This window comes from Homarus americanus, unplaced genomic scaffold (genome assembly GCF_018991925.1).
Source record: "Homarus americanus isolate GMGI-L3 unplaced genomic scaffold, GMGI_Hamer_2.0 scaffold25013, whole genome shotgun sequence".
Taxonomy (NCBI): domain Eukaryota; kingdom Metazoa; phylum Arthropoda; class Malacostraca; order Decapoda; family Nephropidae; genus Homarus; species Homarus americanus.
In genome coordinates this window covers 1,768,800-1,795,825 of record NW_024722158.1, presented here as the reverse complement: position 1 = coordinate 1,795,825, position 27,026 = coordinate 1,768,800, and the positions used below count along the sequence as shown (strand labels likewise).

Sequence of the window (27,026 nt, the reverse complement as noted above, 5' to 3'; positions counted from 1 at the left end):
AAGAGTGGTACCGCTTCTACCACAAGCGCCCCCCAGACGGCAAGTGATTAGTCAGCAGTTGTAGGGGAAAGGATCCACTACATGAGGGGTCGCACTCTTCGTCAAGGATACATTAAAATGTTGTATTAATAATTCAATGAAGGGTGAAATAGGAACCGAGTCTGTATGGGTAGAAATCACGGAAGGAAGAGAAAAACTAGTTATGAGAGTGATTTACGGGGCTCCCAAGTCTTGGGAAAGAAGCAGCTCAGCCCATATGGCAGGAAATGAGTAGGGCAGCAAAATATAACAACCTGTGCATTATGGGGGATCTCAACTTCAGAAATATTGACTGGGACAACATTGTAGGTGACTATGAATCTGAACACTTCCTAGATGCAGTACAGGACAATTTTTTGAAACAACTAATTACAGAACCTACTAGAGGTGACAATATATTAGACCTAGTATTAACAAATAAAGAAAATATTATCAGAGATATCACAGTAGGGGAAGAACTAGGTAACAGTGATTACAGAGAAATCAGGTTCACCCTAAATTGGGAAACGAAAAACAATGACAATATGGTCAGAGTCCCAAACTTTCGGTTGACGGATTATCAGGGGTTAAGAAGGTACCTAGGTGAGGTCACCTGGGAACAGTCACGTCAGTCCCCAGTAGGAAGGGGTGAGGTTACAGATGACACAACAATTGATCATGACTATAATATATTCACTAGTATACTACGTAAAGCACAAGAACAAAATATACCTTACAGAAAAATTAGGTCAAATAAGAATGAGCCAAGGTGGATGACCCGAAAACTTAAACATGACATAGGAATAAAGAAAGGAATTTATAAGAAATTAAAGGGAGGGGAGGAGCAGCTCAGAAACAGGTATAATGAACTATCTAGGAATGTTAAGAAAAATGTAAGGAAAGCAAAGAGACACTATGAAATCAGAATAGCAAGAGAATCCAAGGCGAATCCCAAGGGATTTTTCCAGGTACAGTATATAGAACAAAGGTCAAGGACAAAGTTGGGCCTTTAAAGTCAGGGAGGGGAAAGTGTTTGATGGCAGTGAAGAAATAAGCAAAGCATTGAACAGCTATTTCTTATCAGTTTTCACAGAAGAAATTCGTGAGGAAATTCCAGAGGTGGAACTGATATTTAGGGGAAAGGGAGATGAGAAAATAAAGATATCACTATCAGAAAAGAGCATGTTCTTAAGAAGATAAATAAATTAAGAAAGACAAAATCCCCAGGGCCGGATGAAATTTTCCCTCGAGTCTTGAAAGAGTGTTGGGAACAGATTAGCGGACCCCTCGTAAATTTATTTACAAAATCATTAGACATGGGAGTTGAGTCAGACTTGTGGAAACAGGCAAATGTAGTACCCATATTCAAAAAGGGAGACAGAGCATCAGAGTCAAATTACCGGACGATCAGTTTGACGTCAGTAGTGGGGAAATTTGATTCAATTATAGCAAATAGCATCCGATCCCATTTAGAGAAAAGCAAATTAATCTACAACTCTCAACATGGGTTTACAAAGGGAAAATCTTGTCTAACAAATCTGCTGACATTTTTTAGGAAAGTCTTCGAGGTAGTAGAAAATGACGAAAATTAAGATGTTATTTACTTAGACTTTAGCAAAGCATTTGACAGAGTACCGCATCAGAGGCTTCTGAGAAAAGCTAAGGCGCATGGTATCGAGGGGAAAGTTTTAAATTGGATAAAATCATGGCTCACCGATAGAACGCAGAGGGTCACCGTAGACGGTGTTAAATCTGAGTGGGACTGTGTAACCAGTGGGGTTACCCAGGGGTCAGTACTAGGCCCACTCTTGTTCATAATCTACATAAACGATCTAGATACTGGGATCAGCAGTGACATAAGTAAGTTTGCTGATGACACCAAAATAGGGCGGCAGATTAATTCAGGGCAGGATGCAAATGCACTACAGGAGGATTTAAATAAACTGCAGGAGTGGTCAGAAATATGACAAATGAAATTCAACACCAGCAAGTGCAGCGTACTTAATATTGGAAGAACAAATACTGTCAATGTATACAGCCTTAACAACATCAACCTAGAGAAGTTGACTTGTGAAAGAGACTTAGGGGTACTTGTAAGCCCGGACCTACGGCCTAGAAAACAGTGCGTTAATGTTCGAAATAAGGCAAACAGAGTATTGGGTTTTATATCTAGAAGTGTAAGTAATAAGAGTGCAGAGGTCTTATTGCAACTATATCTTGCGCTAGTCAGGCCGCACCTTGATTATGCGGTTCAGTTCTGGTGCCCTTATTATAGAATGGATATCAATTCACTGGAGTCGGTGCAGCGAAGAATGACGAAAATGATTCGGGAACTTAGAAACCTACCATATCAAGATAGGTTAAAGAAACTAAACTTGCATTCCCTAGAAAGACGAAGAGTGTGGGGATATGATAGAAGTATTTAAGTGGGTGAAAGGAATCAATAAAGGGGACACAGATAAAGTTCTTTTAATATCCGAGCAGGATAGGACTCGTAGCAACGGATTTAAGTTGGATAAGTTTAGGTTTAGGAGGGAGATAGGAAGGAACTGGTTCACAAATAGGGTTGTGGACGAGTGGAACAAGCTTAGCAACTTTGTAGTAAGTGCTGGAAAGTTTTAAAAGGAGGCCTGATAGATTTATGGATGATAGAGAGTGGTAGTAACTCTCGACAGGAGCTGCCCTGCACAGGCCAACCGGCCTATTGCAGATTCCTTATTTTCTTATGTTCTTATGTGTGAGTGTGGATGAGGGGTTGTGTCATGGGCCTCTGTCTCATCAACAGAACATATTATATAAATGGGTCAATACATCTGATAATATATTCAGATTCACCCCCTGTAACTTTCCACTGTCTACGAGTAAGACATGAGTTGTACACATGAGAGGGCAACTCTCCCGTGAGGGTAGAAGCCCATCGTTAGCATATCTGTAAGCCCGCACAGCAAGGCCCTTACTCAGTAGTCACTCACAGCAACTTATATCGTAAGGACGTGAGCTAACGTTTATATTACATAAGCGCCGTCCCTTTCTCATTCACTCATATACAGTGGAACTTACGGTTGATCTACACTCAGGAATTATAGATACATTCCTTTTATAATAAAACAAGGAACTACAGTTTGGGTTTCGTTACTTAAACCCAAATAATAAATATATGTGAACGGCCTGGTCAATTGGACAATCAAGCCGATTCAGGTGTGTAATAATAATAATAATAATAATAATAATAATAATAATAATAATAATAATAATAATAAACGGTTTATTAATAGAGTTGCAGCCGGTGGCTGAAAATATACAGACTTACATTTGATTTAGACATACAGTAATGATATAATATGAGTTGAATACATATACAGGGCTGTACAGTACATAAATCAGTTGTTGTTTTTTATTTTAACAACAGATGGGATGGTGCTGTTCTTATATCTATCGGTGCGGGCTCTTATGGGCTGAATTTTGTTGTAGTGGTGGACTGCGTGAGGTGGGTGGGGGGCTGCAGGTGGCAGGAGGTGGCGATGACAAGGGTGGTGCAGTAGGGTGTGTGCGTGCGTGCAGGAACAAAGGTGTTGGCAGCTTCCACCACTGAACTGCAGTATGCTGATGACCTCACCCTTGTTGCTCACACTTAACGCAACATTACAGGAGATCCTGAACACCAATGCAAATGCATATGCACACTTCAGCCTCGAGTGAATGTACGTAAGACTCAGGTTCTCTTTCAGCCTGCCCCTGGTTCAGACACACCTCCACCATCCATCCAGCTTAATGGTACTACCCTCTCTAATGTTGCCCACTTTCAGCATCTCGGCTCCCACCTGTCCACCACTGCACTCATTGATGAAGAGATTCAACATCGGATCATATGTGCATCTCAAGCCTTTGACAGACTCCGTACCCGTGTCTTCAGCTGTAGAGAGCTGAAATTATGTACAAAGTTACACGTATATCGGGCAGTGGTCCTCCCCACCCTGCTATATGGCAGTGAGACATGGGTTGTATACAGGAGGCACCTGTAGGAGCATCGAGACTACCATTATCCATGAACAACTACGTTGGACTGGCCATGTTACCCACATGGCTGACAGTAGACTGCCAAAGCAGCTACTTTTACAGTCATCTAACAAAAAGTAAACGTAATGCCGGCGGCAACTGAAAAGGTATAAAGATAGTCTCAAGACAAACCTGAAAAAATGCCAAATCAACCCCCTCACTTGGGAGACAATTACTCCATACTGTAACAGTTGGAGGAGCAAGACACAAGGTGTCAATACTTTTGAATTAGCCCGACTGCAAACCGAGGCAGACAAGCGCCAGAAGGATGCTGCTGCTGCCCCTCCGGCACTAGATGGAGCCATCCACATGTGCAACATCTGTGAATGACTTCCGGTCCCGTATCGGCCTCTTTAGTCACCTTAAAACTCACCAACCTAGGTGACATACCACTCATATCATTGTATGTATCATAGCTGGATGATTGTCATACTCGATTCGGAGTGACAGCAAAGTACAGTGGTCTCTCGATTAACGACGGTCCAATTAATTAAATTTCGGTTGACGAATTAGCTCCCATAAGGATTTTCAATTCCATTAACAAAAGCCTTACGAGAATCAGCTTTGTTGTGCGCATCAGATGATCAGCTAGTCCGCCAATACAGTAATTGGTTTTATGTTTACATTCGTTTCCAGTGGAGTAAATATCAAGAAAGTTGTGCTCTTGAAAATTTAACATTTTTTTACATTAAAATTATTGGTCATTCTGAAATTTAGTTCACATATTGATAATATACAGTGCAGAAATTATTATGAAACATGAAGAAGACATTAGAACCAATGCACTCTGTAAAGAATATGGCATGTCATCATAGACTGCTTCCACCGTCAGCGGTTTGATGTGAACAAAATTGCAGGGAATAGGACATACACACATCAAAGTACTGTAAGCTAAAATACAGTACTGTACTCTATTGTTTTTTATTTATTATTATACAGTATACTGTACAGTACAGTACTGTATTAAGTTTATATTTAATGTTTTGTTAATTCTATTACCGGTACAGTATACAGTACTTTGTATGTATACTTTTACTGTGAGTTGGAACCAATGACCCAATATCCCATTGAAATAATAGATGCAGTTCACGAAATTTTCGGTTAACGAACGACTCTGTGGAACCAATTGCGTTCGTTAATCGGGGGCCCACTGTAGTAATAGTAGTGTGTGTGTAATAAAAATAATAATAATAATTGACAGTTTATTGAAAGAGCATGGCAACCAGAAGGCTGAAAATATAGTTACATATTGTAATTAGAGAATAGGTCACTTGATTGATAAATAATATACAAGTAACATATGTGATACAAATTTGAGATATAATAACTTGGTGGGGAGAAGCTCAAACTACAGGGCATTTCAACACAGTGACAGTGCAAAGAGGTAAGATTGGCTGGGAGTGAACACACTGGTTTTACTACGAGTTGTTGATAATATTTACAATGGTTGGGACTGGGCTGTTCTTATAGCAATCAGTACATGCTAGTATGGGCTGGATGCAGTTCGCCTGTTGAACAACTATTCGTGGACGAAGGATCTCAGGTGGAAGTAGGAGTCGGTGTCGAGGATGGTGCAGAAACTTCTCACCAAATTTGCAGATGAGGTCGTGGTGATGGTCAGAAAGAGCCGAGAAGGTCAGTGTGTTGAGCGCTTCTTATGTGAAGTAGGAAGAGGAGAGAATAATGTTGCACTTTTTCTTGGTGTTTATGTTGTGTGGCATTTAGGGGGAAGACCAGGTAGGGGAGGCATAGGCGAGCTTAGGAAGTAGGAATATGTGTGTGTGTGTGTGTGTGTGATGTTCTTTATGGCAGGAGACTGCACTCAGTGTGGTACTGAATGAAGCAATATCCAAGACACAGAGGCACATGTAACTTGTATCCTTCTTACAGCCGTGCCTCAGGTAACACAGCAGCCGTCTCCTGTCCGGGATTCTCTTTCGGCTGTGTTGCATCAAGGCGTCGGTCTGTATCCAAAACTTTACGTCGCTTGGCCTGTGGACCCTGTCATCACCTTGCCTGAGATGCAGCTGAAGGTGTGGCAGAGGGGCCAGGAGCCACCAATGGAGCAGTGGTGGTGGCAGGTGTTGTGGCAGGTGTTACAGCAGCTGTGGCAGGTGTTACAGCAGCTGTGGCAGGTGTAGCAGCAGTGATGGCAGAAGCAGCGGTGGTGGCAGGTGTTGCAACAGTGGAGATGTTCGACAGGTGCCTGGCAGCCACGGGCAGTTGTTATGACTTATGAGTGTCAGTTGTATTCCAGTCTCTACAGAATAAACATGTCGCTCGCCACTCAATTCTCCTTACTCCCAGACACTGTACAAGGTTTAATGTTTTATTATAATCTTATCATGTTATAATAATTCATTAATATATGTACAGCCACTAAAAAAATTAACATTCCTGGGGAAGGGAAGGGAGGGGAGGAGGCGATGAATTTCAGAATGAATACTGTGACTCAGTTGTCTCATTAGCGTCATAAAATTTTCATCCGTTACGTCACATTTCTCACAATTTTGTAAAGATTGATTTTAGAGCGACCAAGGTCGAGTCTACCATGAATATCAATAACAATAACAGTTTCAGAATTCTTCCTTAACAAATTCTAGTTCTTCCAGGCACTCCATCTTTAAAGAAGATTGGTCAATTATCTCAGGCCCTGGTGAAGCTTCTGTCTCACAAATGACTGAGAGTGGATCATAATTAGTTTCCTTTTTCACTCCTTCAGAAACACACATCTCCACTGTTGGTTGGCAAGACAAGCTCAAGTCATGGTGCAAATCCTGGCAACTTTCACCTTCATAGTGATGAGAGTTGACCACTTGGTCAGTCTGGTAACATCTCTCTACATGTAATATTAAACTCTCTTTCTCTATAAAGTCTTTCATGCATCTTACACAGTGGAAAGGTTTTTCTGAGTGAACTTTCTTGTGTCTTACTAGGTTAGCCCTTTTAAAAAAGTGTTGATGACATTCAGAACACTGATAAGGTTTCTCTCCTGCATGAATTCTCTCATGATTTATGAGAGAAGCTTTTTGTGAGAACCTTTTAATACACTGTGAACACTGATAAGGTTTCTCTCCTGTATGAACTCTCTTATGATTATTGAGTGAAGATTTATCTGGGAACGTTTTAAAACAATCTGAACACTGATTAGGTTTCTCTCCTGTATGAACTCTCTGATGATATTTGAGAGATTTTTTAAGCGAGAACCTTTTAGGACATTCTGAACACTGATAAGGTTTCTCTCCTGTATGAACTCTCTTATGATTTATCAGTGAACGTTTTAATGAGAACCTTTTAAAACATTCTGAACACTCAAATGGTTTCTCTCCTGTATGAAGTCTAGTATGTCTGTCTAACTCACATTGTCTTGGAAATCTTTTCGAACATTCTGAACACTGATAAGATTTCTCTCCTGTATGAACTCTCTCATGATTATTGAGTGAAGATTTATGCGAGAACCTCTTTATACATTTTGTACACTGATAAGGTTTTATTCCTGTATGAACTCTGTCATGTTTTATGAGATTATTTTTATGTGAGAACCTTTTAATACATTTTGTACACTGATAAGGTTTCTCTCCTGTATGAACTCTCTGATGATTATTGAGTGAAGATTTATTTGGGAATGTTCTAAAACATTCCGAACACTGATTAGGTTTCTCTCCTGTATGAACTCTCTGATGATATTTGAGAGATTTTTTACATGAGAACCTTTCAGGACATTGTGAACACTGATAAGGTTTCTCTCCTGTATGAATTCTCTTATGATTCATGAGTGAAAATTTTAATGAGAACCTTTTAAAACATTCTGTACACTCAAATGGTTTCTCTCCTGAATGACTTCTCATATGTGCTTTTAAGTGACTTTCTTGTGAAAATCCTTTAAAACATTCTAAACACTCAAATGGTTTCTCTCCTGTATGAAGTCTCATATGTCGCACTAAGTGACCTTTTTTGCTAAATCCTTTAAAACATTCTGAACACTCAAATGGTTTCTCTCCTGTATGAAGTCTCATATGTCGCACTAAAGCATCTTGTCTTTTAAAACATTTAAAACATTCTGTACACTCAAATGGCTTCTCTCCTGTATGATCTTTCACATGTGTTACTTGATGTGATTTTACAGACAATTCTGTGGGAGACTCTGACTGTTCCTCTGAGTGACCTTCCATTATAAAACTGTGTGTACTGCGTGATCAAAGGTTTTAGTGACACTTAACTGGCAAACTGTTTCCTCCTACAAGAACTATTAATGTCTTGTTACTGTTATTTATATTTGACAATGAAAATTGAAACATAAATCAATAAGTGAATGTGATTTACTGACACTGATGTAATGATGCTGAGATAGGAGGACAGTGAGGAGGTAAGTGTGATGGAAGATCCAGTTTGTGATGTGACTACACCATTATTAACAAGGTTCCTCTATACCTCTTTGAACTAAATGTGAAAAATGGTGTAAAGAATGAGTTACACATATAACTATACTTGTCATCAACAAACACTGTTTATGACTTACAACATACACTATAAAAACACTCAACAGGGAAGTGTACAAAAATTATATACTGTACACTATTGTTATATGTACAGTTCCTCTGATGTACAGTAAACAATAATACTCAGGCTGATATACTACTGTACTTGTGATGGCTGGTAAACAATAATACTCAGGCTGATATACTACTGTACTTGTGATGGCTGGTAAACAATAATACTCAGGCTGATATACTACTGTACTTGTGATGGCTGGTAAACTTTTACTACATGTGACAAAAGTCTTATGAGGGGGTGAATCTATACACAAGTTTTGAATTATTTCAAAACATATTTCCACAAGGAAGAATAATTTCTTGTCTACTTGTAATTCTTTGGTTCAGTTGGTAATACTTTGTCTATGTCCACTGTTGTTTACACCTGCACCCAACATAGTGTTCTCACAGTCTACTGCTTCTCTTCCCACTGCCATTTGTTCTTCAGTTCATGTCTGTGGGAAGGAAAGTCAAACTGTTACATATGTCAATGTATTTACATAATATTAAGATGTGTGCTGTATATTCACTTTGTATTAGTCACCGTTGTAAGGGAGCAGTTTTCTATGAAGCCAATACAAAAGCTATACAGTATGTATATCATTTGTAATATACAGTGATCCCTCAGTTAACGAGCGCCTCGGTTAACGAATTACCTTCCATAAGATTCTTAACTTCGGTTAACGAGCAATCCCTCAATTAACGAGTTTCTTACGAACGCCCCTCAACATGTTTTCGCTTGCATTTGGAGGTCCACCAGCTGTAGTATTAGTCCGCCAATACAGTAATCGGTTCTAGGGCTTAAATTCCTTATTATTTTAGTAAATATCAAGAAGTTTGGACGATTCAATAATTTTAAAAGTTTAATATTAAATTTTTTAGTAACTTTAACAATTATTGAACATAATTGAAGTACAGGAAACTAGTTTTATGCGCACCAAACTGCCTGTCAACACACCAAACAGGCACCAGTCTCTGTCTTTTCAGTGGAGGTAACATCTTGCTTGAGACTCTCTTCAACATAAACGCTTTTTTTCTGTGTTACCACGCAAATTATTGGTGATTTTGAAATTTATTTTACATAATGACAATACATAATGCAGTGAAGTGTTGATTTAAAGAAAATAATCTTGAATTACACCAAGTGAACTAAAATTTTATGGGTGAAATAGCGCCATGGGGCGATTCTCTTCCACACCAATGCTTTCTCTTCTCTCTTCTCCTCCACCCCCATTCTAATTCCCATCATCATCATCATCATCATCATCATCCAGGAGCCTTCTACATACACACCTCAGTGTACTTTACTACCTTTTTTGTTGAATTTAGGCAATTTTCGGTGAGCTGGAACCAATTACCAAAATCTCATTGAAATAATGGTTTCGGTTAACAAATTTTTCGGTTAACGAGCAACCTTCTGTAACGAATTGTGCTCGTTAACCGAGGGACCACTGTATTACAGGTAGTTAATTTTTTTAACCGGATGTGAATTATATTGTTTCTATATAATTTCTAATATTTTGTTATCATATAATATTATGTACAGTATTTACATAAAAGTTTTGATTTATGAATACATTGATTCTAATTGTAAAAGATGTACAGTACAATGTTTGTTTGTTTAAATTTAGAGCCCTCTTTCTCTGGTATATTATAGCATGCACATGTGAGACAAGGAAAGTCACACCCACACACCCCCAACACGACCCACACACCCACAACATGACACACACACCCCCAACATCACACCCACACACCCACAACATGACCCACACATCCCAATATCATCCAATACCAGTATATATCTATCCACACACACACACACACACCTACTACTATTACTTTGCTCTCCCACGAAATCAAGTATGACGATCATCGAGCTATGATACGAGTTATTAAGGATATCACCTAGGTTAGTGAGTTTTGAGGTGACTAAAGAGGCCAATACGGGACCCGCAGTGTCGGCAGCATTCGTTCCACATGTGGAGGGCTGCATCTAGTGCGGGAGGGGCGGTGGCAGCGTCTTTCTGCCGTTGGCGCTTGTCTGCCTCGGTTTTCAGTAAGGCTAACTTGAAAGTATTGACACCTTCTCGTGTGAAGCTCCTCCAAGCGTTATGATGTGGAGTAATCGACTCCCAGGTTAGGGGGTCGATTTGACACTTTTTAAGGTTTGTCTTAAGACTATCCTTACACCTTTTCAATTGCCCACCACCGTTACGTTTATTATTCGTTAGGTGACTTTAAAGTAGCTGCTTTGGCAGTCTACTATCGTCCACGCGGGTATTATGGTCAGTCCAGCGTAGTTGTTCAAGGATAATGGTAGCCTCGACGCTCCTACAGTTGGTATCAGCAAGAATACTGGCATTTGTTCTCTTGTCTTCCTAGCAAACTCGGAGGATGGAACGTAGACTATGTTGGTGAAAGTTTTCAAGTGCCTTGAAGTGCCTCCTGTATGTGACCCATGTCTCACTGCCATATAGCAGGGTGGGGAGGACTACTGCTCGATATACGTGTAACTTTGTTGAAAATTTCAGCTCCCTACAGCTGAAGACACAGGTACAGAGTCTGCCAAAGGCTTGAGATGCACATCTGTTCCGATACTGAATCTCTTCATCAATGTCTGCGGTGGTGGACAGGTGGGAGCTGAGATACCGAAAGTGGGTAACATTAGAGTGGGTAGTACCATTAAGCTGGATGGATGGTGGAGGTTTGGCTGAACCAGGGGCAGGCTGAAAGAGAATTTGAGTCTTACGTACGTTCACCTCAAGGCCAAAGCGTGCATACGCATCTGTGTAAGTGTTCAGGATCTCCTGTAGGTCGTGTTCAGTGTGAGCAACAAGGGTGAGGTCGTCTGCATACTGAAGTTCAGTAATGGAAGCTGCTGACACCTTTGTTCTTGCCTGGAGTTGTCTTATGTTGAATAGATCCCTCTTCACCTGGTACTCGATGTTCACCCCGCTGGCTAAATTGGCACTGCACGAGTAAGGAAGGCAGCCAAGAAAATGGAAAAGAATTGGTCCCAGTACACACCCTTGTTTAACCCCTGTTTGGATGGGGAAGAGCTCAGACTGGGTGCCGTTGTGCAGGACACTGCCGTTCATGTCATCGTAGAGTTGCCTCACAATGGTGATGAATTTTGGTGGGCAGCCATAATGGCTGAGGGTCCACCAGAGGGCTTCCCTGTTGACCGAGTCGAAGGCCTTGGTTAGGTCGATGAAAGCCATGTATAGGTCACGACGCTGTTCTCTGCACTTTTCCTGTATCTGGCGGGCAGCAAAGACCAAGTCAGTGGTGCCACTTCATGGTCAAAAACAGCATTGAGATTCTGGGAGGAAGTTTTCCGCCTCAGGAAGGAGTCTGTTTAGGAGAACTCAGGCGATAATCTTGCCAGTTACGGAGAGCAGCGAGATCTCGTAGCTGCCACAGTCTGGCCGGTCTCCCTTGTTTTTATAAACATTGACAATGGAAGCATCTGTAAGAGCTTAGGGGATTTTCTTCTTTTCCCATGTATTCTCCAGGAGAGAGAGAGAGGAGACGGCTGGTAAGCAGAGGTCGTCCTGCTTTATACACCTTGAGTGGGATTCCATCAGGTCCTGAGGCTTTGTTATTTTTCATGTTTAATGGTGATAGCTACCTTATCCAAGGATGGAGGGCAGCTGAGGTGGGTCAGCTCTCGATGATGGGGGACCTGCTGGGTAGTCAGGACATCCACATCGGTGTTTCGGTTAAGCAATGAATGGTAGTGCTTTTTCCAGCGCTGAAGGAGGCCTTCATTGTCTTTAATTATGAAGTTACCGTACAATGAGCGGAGGGGGGCTGCGCCACGAGTGGTTGACCCATAAAATGTTTCAATGGAATTGAAAAATTTGCACATCTTGTGCTGATCTGCATGTTTTTGTGCTTCACATGCTTTATTTTTAAACCAGTCATTCTTTAGATTGCAAAGTTCCCTCTGGGCTGTCGCTTTCTTCTTGCAGAAGGTATCAGCTTTGGTCCGACACTGAGTGTTGTTCTGTCAGTCAGTAAAAGCAGCATGTCAAGGCTAAGGTGATCTCAGACCACCTAGTCAGTGATCATTATGCAATACTTACTGAATACACTGTTGCTGATGTCAAGTGTGAACCCCATCCTAAGCTCAGAATTAACATCCCAGATAATCTTAAAACTGCATTTCAAGGCCTACATCCACAGATGGTATGCTGGATATACACCTGGGTCAGTGGATGAATTTTGCTGTGATCTTGTAAATGTCATTACCACATATTATACCACCTGGGTTAAGTCAAGGAGGGAGGGAAGCACTAAACCTCCTTTGTGGACACATGACCCCATCCTCACCAAAGAAGGAGAGAAGGTAGAACAGCTTGCCAACACTTATAAGCAAAATAAAACTAGTGATAGCCTCCTGGCATTCCTCAAAGCTAACAGAGCATTTCATGAACTCAAAGGTCAGGTGAGAAACACCTATTGGGAACAATTCTTACAAAGGATTAATAGAACATCCACTCTAGCAGAAGTGTGGAACAAAATTAGAGCCATTACCAAGTCACTCACCCCAGTCCAACTTCATCACAGCCCTGCAGAATATGCTGACATGCTATTAGACCAATGGTCTAGTGTGTCACAAATCACTTCCCTGCCTCCTGACATACAGCAATATCTTAAAACCACACACATTAATAGGGGTTTCAATATTGAAATAGTCTGTTCCTCACCAGACCTTACTGACCAGTTTCCTATAACGCACCACAAACTAAAAACAGCACTAATGAAAGGTGAATCATCCTCCCCTGGTGAGGATGGCATAACCTATAACACCCTGAGATTGTTAAATGAGATCCCTAACCATCCACTGCTTGATCTGTTTCAAATAAGCCTCACACAGGGTATTCTGCCTAAGACATGGATGTAAAGGCCTGGGACTTAGGGATAGAAATCCCTTACCAGCCTAATCAGGATCTTATAAAAGGAAAGTCACGGACCATGGTTTTCTGAGGAATAACAAACAATCGCTTGAGATTGACATCTCTTTACTATAAAAATATAACACAAAACTCTGACATCACTCAACAACATGAAATAACAATTACGGGAGTCAAACAATTAATGCAGTCAACAGTTAATGGAAGTCCAACAATTAATGGAATCAAACAATTAATGGAATCAAGCAATTAATGGGAGTCAACAACTGATAATCAAGCAATAAAAGGGAGTCAGCAATGAATGGAATCAAACAACAATAGAATCAAACAATGAACAGATATTTCCCACGGCAGTGGCCCTGGGGAAGGTTCTGGAACGCAGTGATCCACTCTCAGGGGGAAGGTCCAGTCAGCTCCTCACTTGTCCTCGGCGTCCGATGTCTTGCTACACAGGAGAAACACCGGGGCACAAACAGTGGAGATGGCGTGGCAGTCGCTGTAGTAGGTGTCCGGAGATTGACAGTCGATTTGTGAAGGTCTGGAGAAACAGCCCACGAGTCCAGGACCTATGATGAGATCACAACCAAAATTTGTAAGAACAGCAGGGTAGTGTAGCTGTACTGACGGCTGGGTAGTATCTGACCCAGTGACACTGGTAGCAGTGACGTTCTCACCCCCCAGTGGAGGTCTCACCAGCAAAACAAGCGAGAGGGCAGCAACTAGCAGGAAGATCGCTTCCCCCTTACAATGGACTCATGGAAACATAGTACCAATCCCTAAAGGCTAACTCCCCAAACTTCAGGCCAATTTCACTCACATCCTGTATGTGTAAAGTCCTTGAAAGAGTTGTTCTCAACCGTCTCATGCTTCAAGTCAAAGACAAACTGGCCCCTAATCTGTACGGGTTCATGCCCGGGCGTAGCACACAGACATGCTTTGCAGAATATCTTGTTCACTCAAAAGATAAGACACAAACAGCCTTCATAGACCTTAAATCAGCCTTTGATGTAGCTAATAGAGACATTATACTTGAGCAACTAGCTAATTTTGGCATCCAAGGTAACCTCCTGACATGGATAAAGGGTTATCTGTCCAACAGGTATGCCAGTGTTCTGTTTAGGGGAGTTAAAAGTGCCAGAATGAGATCATTTGAGCTTGGCACGCCTCAGGGAGGAGTGTTAAGTCCTATGCTCTTTAATATACTGATGCACAAGCTTATTGCTGACATTCCAGTTCAGCCAAACGAGGCTGTAATATGCTATGCTGATGATATCTGCATTATGACACAGACCAAGCTCAGGTTCCAAGCCTTGCTGGATGTATTTGCTCGGAGGACTTTGGAATGTGGTCTCATAATATCTGTTGACAAGACGAGGGTCCTCAATCCTCGTCCTGCTCACCCTCTGCCTCTTGACTTTAACATTAACAGCATGCCCTTGGAACTATGTAGCTCATATAAATATCTTGGAATTTGTGTGAATGATGCAAACTTTGTCGGCAACCTTCGTGCCAAACTAATGCAGCGCATTAAACCCCTCAGAACCCTTGTTGGCAAGGGCTATGGAATTAACATCACCTATGCTCGTACTTTCTATCTTCACTTCATTCGTTCTGTAGTTGACTATCATGCTCTCCATCTTGTGACTATTCCGCCTAAACAACTCAACAGCCTTGAGGTAGTGCAAAATGAAGCCATGAGCATCATTCTAGGTTGCCCAAAATCAACCAGAATTGTAAACATGAGGAAAGAGCTCGGACTGCCCTCCCTATCTGAGAGGATAGCTCTACTTAATACCATGTTTTGTGTCAAAGTTTTGAAGAACAATGGTCCCCAAACTACAGCTCAAACTGAGTTGATGTTCTATCTAAGTAATCCCGACTATCTCGCTAACCTTCCACAAAAGACTCTCTTTGGGGCGTGGCTTCATAAAAGTGTTGCAGATCTCTTGAAACTGAATGTCCCAATCACCCCAGACGAACCTATTAATGCCATTCCTCCTTGGCTGGATATATCAGTTCCTATTAATTACACTCCTGTTGGTAGTAAGCAAATGTTAAACACCGATGTGATGAGATGTGTCACACTAGAAACTATTAACAGACACATAGAGAGTATTAAATCAAGTGAATGTTATGCTGATAGACTGGCCAATGAGGCATGTAAGAAAGAAAATGTTGACCGTGACCTTGGCCTGTCCAATGCTGTACTTAAAAACATTCAAGTCAGAATCGTGAACTCTGATCTAGAAGAAATGAGAAATGCAGAGAGACCTGGCAGTTGTAGCATTAGTAAATATGACAAATTTTGTGACGAGAGGTACCGGTACGGCCAGCATAAGGACAGAACCAGACAATTTGATGTAGTCGTGGCCAGAATTAGGCTAGGATACAGACACATCTGGCAGGTTAGTAACGCTGTACTGATTAGTCTTCAATTAGAATATGACGTCCAATGTATATGAACCACAGTGACATCACCCACATGACTCTGACCTATATACGTCCGTGCCCCCCCCCAAAAAAACACTTCCGTGACGCCACTCCACGACCCCGTAACGGAGACATGACGCTCCTTCCCATACTGGCCAGATATTATGTGTTAAAGGAATATCCTTCCTTAGGCTTTAGTAAGCATTTGCCTCCAAGTGTAACGTTAACCTACATCTATTGAGGATAAAATCTTTCACCCACAAATTGACAATAACACATTTGCTGTAATCAGACATATCTAAGTTGCCTCAACAATTGCAACTCCAGTTGCAATTTCAAATTCTGTGTCATTACTACGAAATATAGAAGTATCTGGTGCACTCTAAGATTAAGAGAAAACGGACGACTCAGGAGTCCTGAAGTGAGAGAAAACGGACTCCTATGACGGGGCACTCAAATAAAGGGACATGGCTACATGTTTTGTGGACTACCCAATGTACAGTACTGATGGTATATTTTTCATCACTTTTTAATAAACCTCGTCATGCCTATGTGTGTTTCTGATAATTACCATAACATTATATATTTAGCGGTTGTACAAACACAAGGCCTCACACATGCCACTCAGACTGACAGACTTGACAAGTTTTACCAACCATAAAGACAGTTGAAGCTTTAAACATCACTCACAATGGATCTTGAATATTCCAACTGTAATCAGACATATCTAAGTTGCTTCAACAATTGCAACCCCAGTTGCAATTTCAAATTCTGTGTCATTACTAAGAAATAAATAAGTGTCTGGTGTACTGTACTCTAAGATTAAGAGAAAACGGACGACTCAGGAGTCCTGAAGTGAGAGAAAACGGACTTCTTTGACGGGGCACTCAAATAAAGAGACATAGCTACATGTTTTGTGGACTACCCACTTTACATTATCCTTTCATCACTTTGTAATAAACCTAGCCATGCCTATGTGTGTTTATGATATATACCATAACATTATACAGTATATATATATTTATTGGGTCTAAATGGTTGTAAAATGGGAAACTTGGGGTTGGTGTGACTGGAACCCCCATTAGAATAAATCCGATAGGTTTATGTAATTTCGGACAACGTCCATTTCGGTTAACATCACGTTTCCAAGAACGTATCTAGGACGTTAACCGGCGCATGACTGTACAATATATCCACAATATGTTTTGATAGGTATAAGAAATGCCTGTGTTACTGTTTCTGTTTTTTATCTATTGTAGTGTACAGTACATTACTTTTAATTTGATTTCCTTACTGACGAAATAAAAAGTTTACAGTGGTCCCTCGGTTAACAATGGAACAAACCTGTACTGTACATGTACTAAATGATTACGGTACTAAAATTGTTATGTCTATTGCAAATATAGCTTATTTATACAGGTATTCAAATAAATCACTATCTTACAAGAATCCCAGCAATGTAAGTTATATTCACCCAAGTCGTTTGGGTGGCAAATTATGAGAAGAGCTTAGTCACTCTTAAGTAATGATAAATAAACACGCAGGCCTTCAGCGCCAACTGTCAAATCATATCTCAAATAAATAAATAAACAAACAAATGTCAGACATTCTGTCACCTCCCGCCCCCTCCCCCCCCCTCTTCCCGCCACCCTCGTGTTCAAGATAAAAGATTGGTGATTTCTTTATGTTTATTTTATATAATATCTCAGACTAAAGTTAGGATAATATAATTTGCATTGCTGAAATCCTTGCAAGACAGAGATTAATTTAAATATAAACATAATATATTTTGCTCAAGAGATAAAAATTGTAGTACAATAGTGTACAATACTGTAGTACATTTTATAATATAAAGTTTTTCAACTGTATTTTTGGGTAGATTTACATAAATTTCTTCATTTATTTTCATCCATTTACATACACACACCATACTAAAAGAAACGTAAAATAAATAAATGACTTCAGTGCAAAGCTGGAGTGCACATGTACTAATTTGATTACGGTACTGAAATTGTTATGTCTAGTGTGAATTATAGGTTGTTTATATTTAAATTAATCAACATCTTACAAGAATCCCAGCAATGTTAATTATATTCACCCAGGTCATTTCACCGGCTTTTTATAAGAGATAAGCTTAGTCACTGAAGAATTGATAAATAAACACTCGTTAGACCTTGGGCCGGTGCCAAGTCAAACATACCACCTCACCTCCCCCCCATGCGAGCGAGCATGGGGGGTTTTAGGCCTTAAGTATATATGTGTGTGTGTGTGTGTGTGTATATATATATATATATATATATATATATATATATATATATATATATATATATATATATATATATATATATATATATATATATATATATATATATATATATATATATATATATATCACGGTTGTTATGATTTAAATCAAATAATTTAAGTCGATTTAAATCAGAGTAAAAAAATCATAATTTATATCAAAATGATTTTTTTTTACTAATAACTGTTTTCTCTTTTTATTCTACATGATTGAAAAGTACAGCTAGACCCCGACTTACGACGGGGTTAGGGACCCAAATCCAGGTCGTAAGTCCGACATAGATAAAAAAATAAATAAATAAATAACTTATTTTTTAAATAAAAAATCTACAATGAAATACAGTACAGTGAAAGTAATATATAATGAGGAATGGATACAGTGTGACTGAGCACTTACCTTTAATGTAGTCAGCTGAATGCACATGGAGCCCCCATAATTTTCTAATTATACATGGAGACTACATTAACTGGAAATGTTAAGGTATAGAAAATGCGTGCGTCATTTGGGGGAAAAAAAAAATGGTCACAACTGCGGCGGTCGTAAGTCCGGACGGTCGTAAGTCGAAGCAGTCGTAAGTCGGGGTCTAGCTGTATATGCAGTGCAGCAGGCTAATAACATCAAGATGATTAAAATGCTAAGACCAGGATATGTTCCACCTAATAGACATCAAATTGGAGGGTCTCTTTTGGATCAAGCCTACAATTCAGTGATTAAGAATTATTCAGAGGAACTTAGTGGGAAAACAGTTTGCATGGCCATGGATGGATGGAGTTAATGTCCATAATGAGCCTATAGTATTAGGGTGTGTCATAGGAGGGAAGATCAGCTAAAACTAATGGCCCATCACTTTTTTGGTAGATTTTAGTGTATATAAACAGAAAATAATTTCAGTTTCAATATTTTGCAACCTTTTGCTAGGTAAATTTTAGCGTGAAATTTATTGAAAATCTAACGTACAGCTGCATTAGTGCATTACAATTAAATAGTGAACATTGCTTTCTGACTTCATTCTTTAACAACCCAACTAACAATATTTTTTTCTGTTTCAGATTCTGATGCATTTATAAGTTGATAATATTTGCGATGGCTGCTTGTGTCAGGACGAGGAACCAAAAATCCAGCCATCTCAGTCACTATCTTGGGTCTGGGAGAGAGCTCCTGAAGTCGGAGTTGCCTACATTGAGAGATGCTTTGAGATACGGTGTTTTAACTAGGCAAATCAGTGAAAAGAACCAAAGAACTTACACAAACAAAGACATTGCCAGTGATATGACCAAAGCTGTCTTGGCACAGTACACTCTGGCTAACGCTCAGTTCAAGCCTCCAGTCATAACAAGTCAGAAGAAGATTAGTGAGAGACTGCTAGCCAGTTGGGAAAAGGCAAGAGATATCTCTCTTGGGAGAGGAAAACTTGCAGTTAAGGACAGCTTTGCCAAGCAACTGGACCAGTTATTTGACATAATTACTTGCAAGTGCCCAATTGTTCTCTGTCCTGAGTTTGGATGCGATCGTGACTGTAAATCCGAGGCCCACATCTCCTGTATTTGCAAGCGTGAACTGAAGATTCCTGTGATCGAACTGGCATTTGTCAAAGCACAGAGAGAGAAGACTGGCAGTATAGGGGCTCTCATGATTTCTAGCCAAGATATTCCGGAGTCCAAGAGACAGGAGGCTGCCACAGAGAGACAGAAGAGGAGAAGAGTTGCCGAGGAAAAGAGACTTGAGAAGGCCCAGGGTGAGGTAAAAAAGGCCAATGATTGGAGTCAAGCTGATTCAGAGTTTAATGACTTCCCCATGGCTGATCCGAGTGCTGACCAGGAGAATGGTGACTTCGTCCCTTACCCAGAAAATAATGATCCCAAACCTTCCAGGCATAAGATTCGAAATAGGAAAGATATCCCGAGCATAGCTCTGGCCAGTATGCGACACCACACTGGTCTCAGAGAAACTGCAGAGATAGCAACAGCTGCCTGGATTGACGGTGGTTTGGTAACACCTGATGATGTTCACCTGGTGATAGATCATAACAAAGTAAGGAGAGCTCAGGAGAAACTTGTCAGTAACCTAGAAGAGGAGTTTGATAAGGGGATAAGAGAAAATGGAATCAATTGTTTGTTCTTTGATGGGAGAAGGATGACACTAAAGTGTTCATGAAAGTTGGAGATTCTGACAAGTTGTTCCTGCCATGGTGAAGGAGGAACACTACTCCTGCTGCAGTGAACCAGGAAGTTGGGCATTTCACTCCAGAGAAAGATGACATCAGGAAACCAGCTGAGATAGTGGCAGATAACATTGTGAACTGGCTCAGAGAGAGAACGAGACCAGACCCTGCAGGCCAATTGGAGGGGACAGCACCAACACAACACAGGGTGGCAAGGAGGGGTCATACAGTGGATAGAGCGGAAGATTGGGAGGAAGCTGGTCTGGATTGTTTGTGACCTCCACACCAACGAGTTGCCACTCAGACATCTGATCCAGGAGCTGGATGGCAAGACTCTTTCAAACAACAGATGGTCTGGTCCTCTTGGCAAGATGCTGGACTTTGCCACTGAGTTAGAAATAAATCCGAGCTTTGAAAAAATCACAGTTGGCCCTCCACTCGTTGAGCTTGCACATACTGTCATTGACGACCTGAGTACTGACCAGTACTATGGTTACATGATTTGCAGTGCCATCAAAACTGGGGTCATGCCTGATAGTCTTGCTTACCTGCAGATAGGTCCAGTCTCACATTCTAGGTGGCTCACAACGGCTCTCAGGTTCTGCAGAATTTGGGTCGCTCATCATAAACTGAAAGGAACCAGCTTCACAACCTGAGGCTTATTGTCCAATTGGTCAAGGAAAGTGTCTACTTGCCAAATCTGGTTCAACAATTGCTGTCAAGCTCATCATTCTCCCAAGGTCCGAGGCATGTTCTCTTCCAGCTTGAGCTCCTGGAGGAGTCAGCCAAGGAAGGTTGTTCAGATTAGAGCAGACTGTGAGGAGATCTTCCTGGTATGCTTCCATCCCGAGGCAAAGTTCTGCAGACAATGCTCTGCAGTATGATGAGGAGGAGAGAACAGTGGCAGTCAAAAAAGATCTTGGATATGAGACTTATGAGAGTGATCTGGGCATGACGTAATCAGTTGGTGATTTCATTCCTTCAGGGTCAGGAAGACTCCTGAAGTCAATCTAGGTGCCAAGACCCTCACTGATCTCATAGATCTGGATAACATCCAGGCTGGCAGTGAGCTCCCTCTTACCTGCAGCCTCACCAATGTTCAAGTCAGAGCTTTCCTGGACAACCCCATGCATGTCCCTGCCTGGCCCTCGCACACCCAGAGTATAGAGCGTTGTGTACAGCAAGTGAGCGAGGCCAGCAGTCACGCGTACAGCCAGGAGAGGAGGGAAGGCTACATCCGAGCTCAGGTGGTCAGCAGGGAGGTGATGAGTAGAAACAGAAGCAAGAAAGACATGTTCTCTATGGTGTGCAGCAACACCGGGTTGTAGTAGTAAAACCGGTTTTTGTATTTGATGATTTTGTTTTCTAAAGGAATATTAAATTTAATAAATGTGTCAAGATCATTCGTTTCACTATTCTGGATCATTTTCATCCTAATAAATTAACCTGATACATTTACTTTACTTTAAATAAGCTATTTAGTGGTGTTGGTAAAAGGGTGGGAATACTGAATTTTCATAAGATTTCAAGTTAAAATTTACCTAGCAAAAAATGAAAACTTTTCAAATCTGAAGATATCACATGATTCTGCACATAGAACTACATCATTAATACCATGGGCCGATTTTTCAAACACAAAAAAAAAAAATTCGCCTCCGTATGACACACCCTACTATAGTATGAATAACTTTAACAGCGGACAACCGTATTTATCTTGTTGACTTTATAGACACAGAATAAAGACACACAGCTGAATATCTGTTGAAATTAGCTGAATGTGCTACAAAAATGTGTGAAGACAAATTTGGATGCACAGTAAGAAGCTGTGTAACAGATAATGCTGCTAATATGGCAAAAATGAGAAGTGAATTCGGACAAGATAAATCCATTATAACATATGGTTGCACTGCACACCTGTTAAATTTGCTTTCACAAGACCTGCAAATCAAAAACATTAAGCAGCACATTACTGAAATCATTAAGTACTTCAGAAATCATCACATCCCAGGATCTTTGTATAGACGAGCAGGAGGAACAATGCTAGTAATGCCATCAGACACACGATGGAACACAATGACAGATTCTATTGAATCTTATTTAAAGAACTGGGAGACCCTTGTCAAAGTGTGCAAAGAATATAGTGAAGACATTGATAAGAAAATTGAAAGGAAAGTTAATGATAAGGCATTAAAAAGAACTGCAGAAGACTATTTAGAGAGACTTAAGCCTATTGCTGTGGCATTGGACTGTGTCCAGAGAGAACATACCCTATTAAGTGCTGCTGTAGAAATCTGGGTAAAACTGAAATTAAGGAGTATTTAACAGATAAGAAGGACATGGATAATTTTGAAAAAAGAATCAAAGTAGTATTGACACCTGCCCATTTTCTAGCTAATGTGATAGATCCAAGGCATCAGGGCAGACATCTGACTCCTGAGCAGCGAGACATTGCAGAACAGTATGTGTGCGAGTCTCTTCCACATTTCCTTTCAACATTAATGTCCTTCCATGGAAGAAGTGCACCATTTAAAGAGGTCTATTTTGGTAAAGATGTTGTAAAATCTCTCTCACCCCTTGCTTGGTGGCAGTATTTTGCCAATGATATGACAGAAAATGTAATGGATGTCCCTAGGCAATTATATACAGCTGTTGCATTATCAGCAGAGGTTGAGAGAATTTTTTCCACATATGGATTTGTACACTCAAAGGTAAGAAATCGCCTAGGACAGGAAAAGGCATCGAAGCTTGTCACAGTACATAAGCATTTCAATGTTCAACTAAGCTACTTTATATGTTTTGAACTATTTTTGTTGTTTACAGAATGTGAATATTGTGTTGACTTGAAGTTATTACAGGTAATTCTTAATACACTATAATCCTACAAATGTAAGAAAATAAACTTGTTACCAGTATTATTTTTTTTACAAAATGAGAATATTATTCTGTTGACTTGAAGAAGTTAAGTTATTAATTTTTTTAAGACTGTAATCCTATAAGAGCATTTATGTCAAATTTCATTATTACGTTTGGATTTGTGCTCTCAAATGTACGATATGTGTTAAATTCCATTGGTACATCTACTGCATAAATATCTTAATGCCAATTTTCTGTTTATTATCCTGAATAAACTTTGGTTGAAAAATACTGTTTTTATGGTTTATAAATACTATTTCAATGCAATTAGTAAAAAAATGAAAAAAATCAATTTAAATCAAAATCGATTTTTTTTTAAAAAATCAAGATTTTTTCCAACCCTGATATATACACAGTATCTACCAAATGATGCAATTTCACTGTGTTCTATAGAGAACACTGTCGTAGCTTGTACTTTTTTTTTTACCCAACCCAAGCTAACCTAACCTAGTCCAACCCAACCTAGCCTTACCTAACATAACCTTAACATAACAAACAACATTTTATAGAGGACACTGTTAGTTTGTGCTAAACCCAACTGCCGAGAAGACACGACAGTGCGCACCTTAGGCGCCGAAATATTTACCAAATGAAGCATTTGAACAAGAAATTATTATCATATCAGCACTCACTGATGAAAAGTGTACAGAAATAAACGCTCTTTTCGTTATCCATCCATCAACATTTTTCACATGAAAAATAAATTTGTTGATAGTTTTCTTGCTGTTTTAAAATGATTCTGACATTAATCTTTGGTGCAAATAACTTTTTTTTAGTTAGATCAGGTTGGTTGGTTGGTTCCTTTGGTATGAGAATAGGTTAGGTTAGGTCAGGTTGGTTGGTTCCTTTGGTATGAGAATTGGTTAGGTTAGGTTAGGTTGCTTGGTTCCTTTGGTATGAGAATAGGTTAGGTTAGGTTATGTTAGGTTGGTTGGTTCCTTTGGTATGAGAATAAGTTATTATTGGTGGGTTTTACTCAAATCTGACCTTAATTTTTTGTGCAAATTAATTTTTTTGTGCTAAAAATGTACGTTTTCATTTTAATAGAAACTGTTAATTTGCACAAAAATGGAGGTTAGGTTTGTTTTTCATACCCACAAATGTAAAGTCTTTTTCACATTTAGAATATTTGCTATAGAATTTCTACGTAATCACGGTGATCTCCCTAAGTCTATTGAGTGCCCTCATTGTAAATTTAGAAAGGTTGTATAGAAGATAAAAACGACATTTTGTAAATATATGATCTCGGACTTCTAACTAAGGTATTGTAGTCTTGGACATGGCACGGCCCAGAGGTTTGGTTAGATGACTCGTTTTCGTGTTCTCCCCCCACCCAAAACCCTGATTTCACAAGGCTTCCCCCATTATCTTTGGGGCAGGGGGGGATGGGTATCAATTTCCGCCAAAAATAAAGGTCATATTCATTTAAAGACACAAAAATACACTAGAAAAACATATTGGTCAACCCCTAAGGATTCATGTCCACAAGTAAAAATTTACCCCAAATACATATTAAAAATATATTTTTGAGTCGCTCGGTGATTTTAGTAATAAGAGTAACATTTTACCAACTTGTACCACTGGTCCAGTCTTCTTCTTGTAAGTTGTTGTAAAAGTTGTAAGTCAACTTGTGGTCCAGATCGTCCAGTCTTCTTGTTGTGACTTGTAAGATGGTTCTTGTGCCTCGTATTCTTCTTTAGTCTTATTATATTTATAGTATATTTTTACTTATTTTTATTTGGTATTGTTAGTTTTATTTATCTTAAAGTGTTAATATAATAAGTTGTTGGTGGTAGAGCGTAACCACAGCTGCCTCTTTACACTGTGTCTCGGGCAGTGTTGCCAGGTCAAAGACTGACCAACCCTCCCAATCTATAACGAAAAGTAGCCCAAAAAATAGCCCAATGTTAAAACTTAATTTTCATTTATTATTATTATTATTATTATTATTATTATTATTATTATTATTATTATTATTATTACTGGGCCCACTCTTGTTCATAATCTATATAAACGATCTAGATACTGGGATCAGCAGTGACATAAGCAAGTTTGTGGATGACACCAAAATAGGGCGGCAAATTAATTCAGGGCAGGATGCAAATGCACTACAGGAGGATTTTAATAAACTGCAGGAGTGGTCAGAGAAATGGCAAATGAAATTCAACACCAGCAAGTGCAGCGTACTTAATATTGGAAGAACAAATACTGTTAACGAATACAGCCTTAACAACATCAACCTAGAAAGGTCGACTTGTGAAAGAGACTTAGGGGTACTTGTAAGCCCGGACCTACGGCCTAGAAAACAGTGCGTTAATGTTCGAAATAAGGCAAACAGAGTATTGGGTTTTATATCTAGAAGTGTAAGTAATAAGAGTGCAGAGGTCTTATTGCAACTATATCTTGCGTTAGTCAGGCCGCACCTCTATTATGCGGTTCAGTTCTGGTGTCCCTATTATAGAATGTATATCATCAATTCACTGGAGTCGGTGCAGCGAAGAATGACGAAAATGATTCCAGGACTTAGAAACCTTCCATATCAAGATAGGTTAAAGAAACTAAACTTGCATTCCCTAGAAAGACGAAGAGTGCGGGGAGAGATGATAGAAGTATTTAAGTGGGTGAAAGGATTAAATAAAGGCGATATAGATAAAGTTCTTATAATATCCGAGCAAGATAGGACTCGTAGGAACGGATTTAAGTTGGATAAGTTTAGGTTTAGGAGGGAGATAGGAAGAAACTGGTTCACAAATCGGGTGGTGGACGAGTGGAACAAGCTTAGCAACTTTGTAGTAAGTGCTGGAACTCTGGAAAGTTTTAAAAGGAGGCTAGATAGATTCATGGATGATAGAGAGTGGTAGTAACTCTCGATAGGAGCTGCCATGCACAGGCCAACCGGCCTATTGCTGACTCCTTATTTTCTTGTGTTCTTATGTGCGAATGAGGGTGTGGAGTATGATATGTGTGTGTATAATAATAATAATAATAATAATTAACGGTTTATTGAAAGAGCTTGGCAGCCAGAAGGCTGAATATATACAGTTACATATTCGGGGAATGGGTTTCGAATTACAAATAATATACAAGTAACATAAGTGATACAAATAAGATATATAATAACTAGATGGGGAAAAGCTCAAACTACAGTGCATTTCAACATAGTGACAGTGCAAGAAGTAGTATTTACTGGGAGTGAATACACTGGTTTATTACAAGTTATTGATAATTTTTACAATGGTTGGGACTGGGCTGTTCTTATAGCGATCAGTTCGTGCACGTATGGGCTGGATGCGGTTGTGGTGTGTGTGTGTGTGTGTGTGTGTGTGTGTGTGTGTGAGGATGTGGATGAGTGTGTGGAAGTGTGGATGAGTTTTTGTGGATGAGGGTGTGTGAGTGTGGATGATGGTGTGTGAGTGTGGATGATGGTGTGTGAGTGTGGATGAGGGTGTGTGAGTGTGGATGAGGGTGTGTGAGTGTGGATGAGGGTGTGTGAGTGTGGATGAGGGGGTGTGTGTGTGTGTGCAGGAACAAAGGTGTTGGCAGCTTCCACCACTGAACTGCAGTATGCTGATGACCTCACCCTTGTTGCTCACACCGAACACAACCTACAGGAGATCCTGAACACCAATGCAGATGCATATGTACACTTCAGCCTTGAGGTGAATGTACTTAAGACTCAGATTCTCTTT

At 39.9% G+C, this 27,026-nt stretch overlaps 2 protein-coding genes across 4 annotated transcripts in view; one reads left to right on the top strand and one right to left on the bottom strand.

The window, feature by feature from the left end:
• Positions 1-27,026, top strand: part of LOC121862075 — a 132,555-nt gene that overhangs the window by 89,726 nt on the left and 15,803 nt on the right. The gene's annotated exons all lie outside the window — the stretch shown is intronic.
• On the bottom strand, positions 5,780-25,201 carry LOC121862077 (zinc finger protein 883-like). 3 transcript variants are annotated; one of them, XM_042360018.1, is made up of 2 exons: positions 24,906-25,201; positions 5,780-9,061 (listed from the first exon to the last, which is right to left on the bottom strand). In XM_042360018.1, exon 2 carries the CDS (start codon positions 8,244-8,246, stop codon positions 6,651-6,653), a length of 1,596 nt encoding a protein of 531 aa, XP_042215952.1. In that variant the 5' UTR covers positions 8,247-9,061; positions 24,906-25,201; the 3' UTR covers positions 5,780-6,650. The 3 variants fall into 3 exon arrangements, with proteins under 3 accessions (XP_042215952.1, XP_042215951.1, XP_042215953.1); XM_042360017.1 differs by having other exon boundaries at positions 24,910-25,201; XM_042360019.1 differs by having other exon boundaries at positions 24,916-25,201.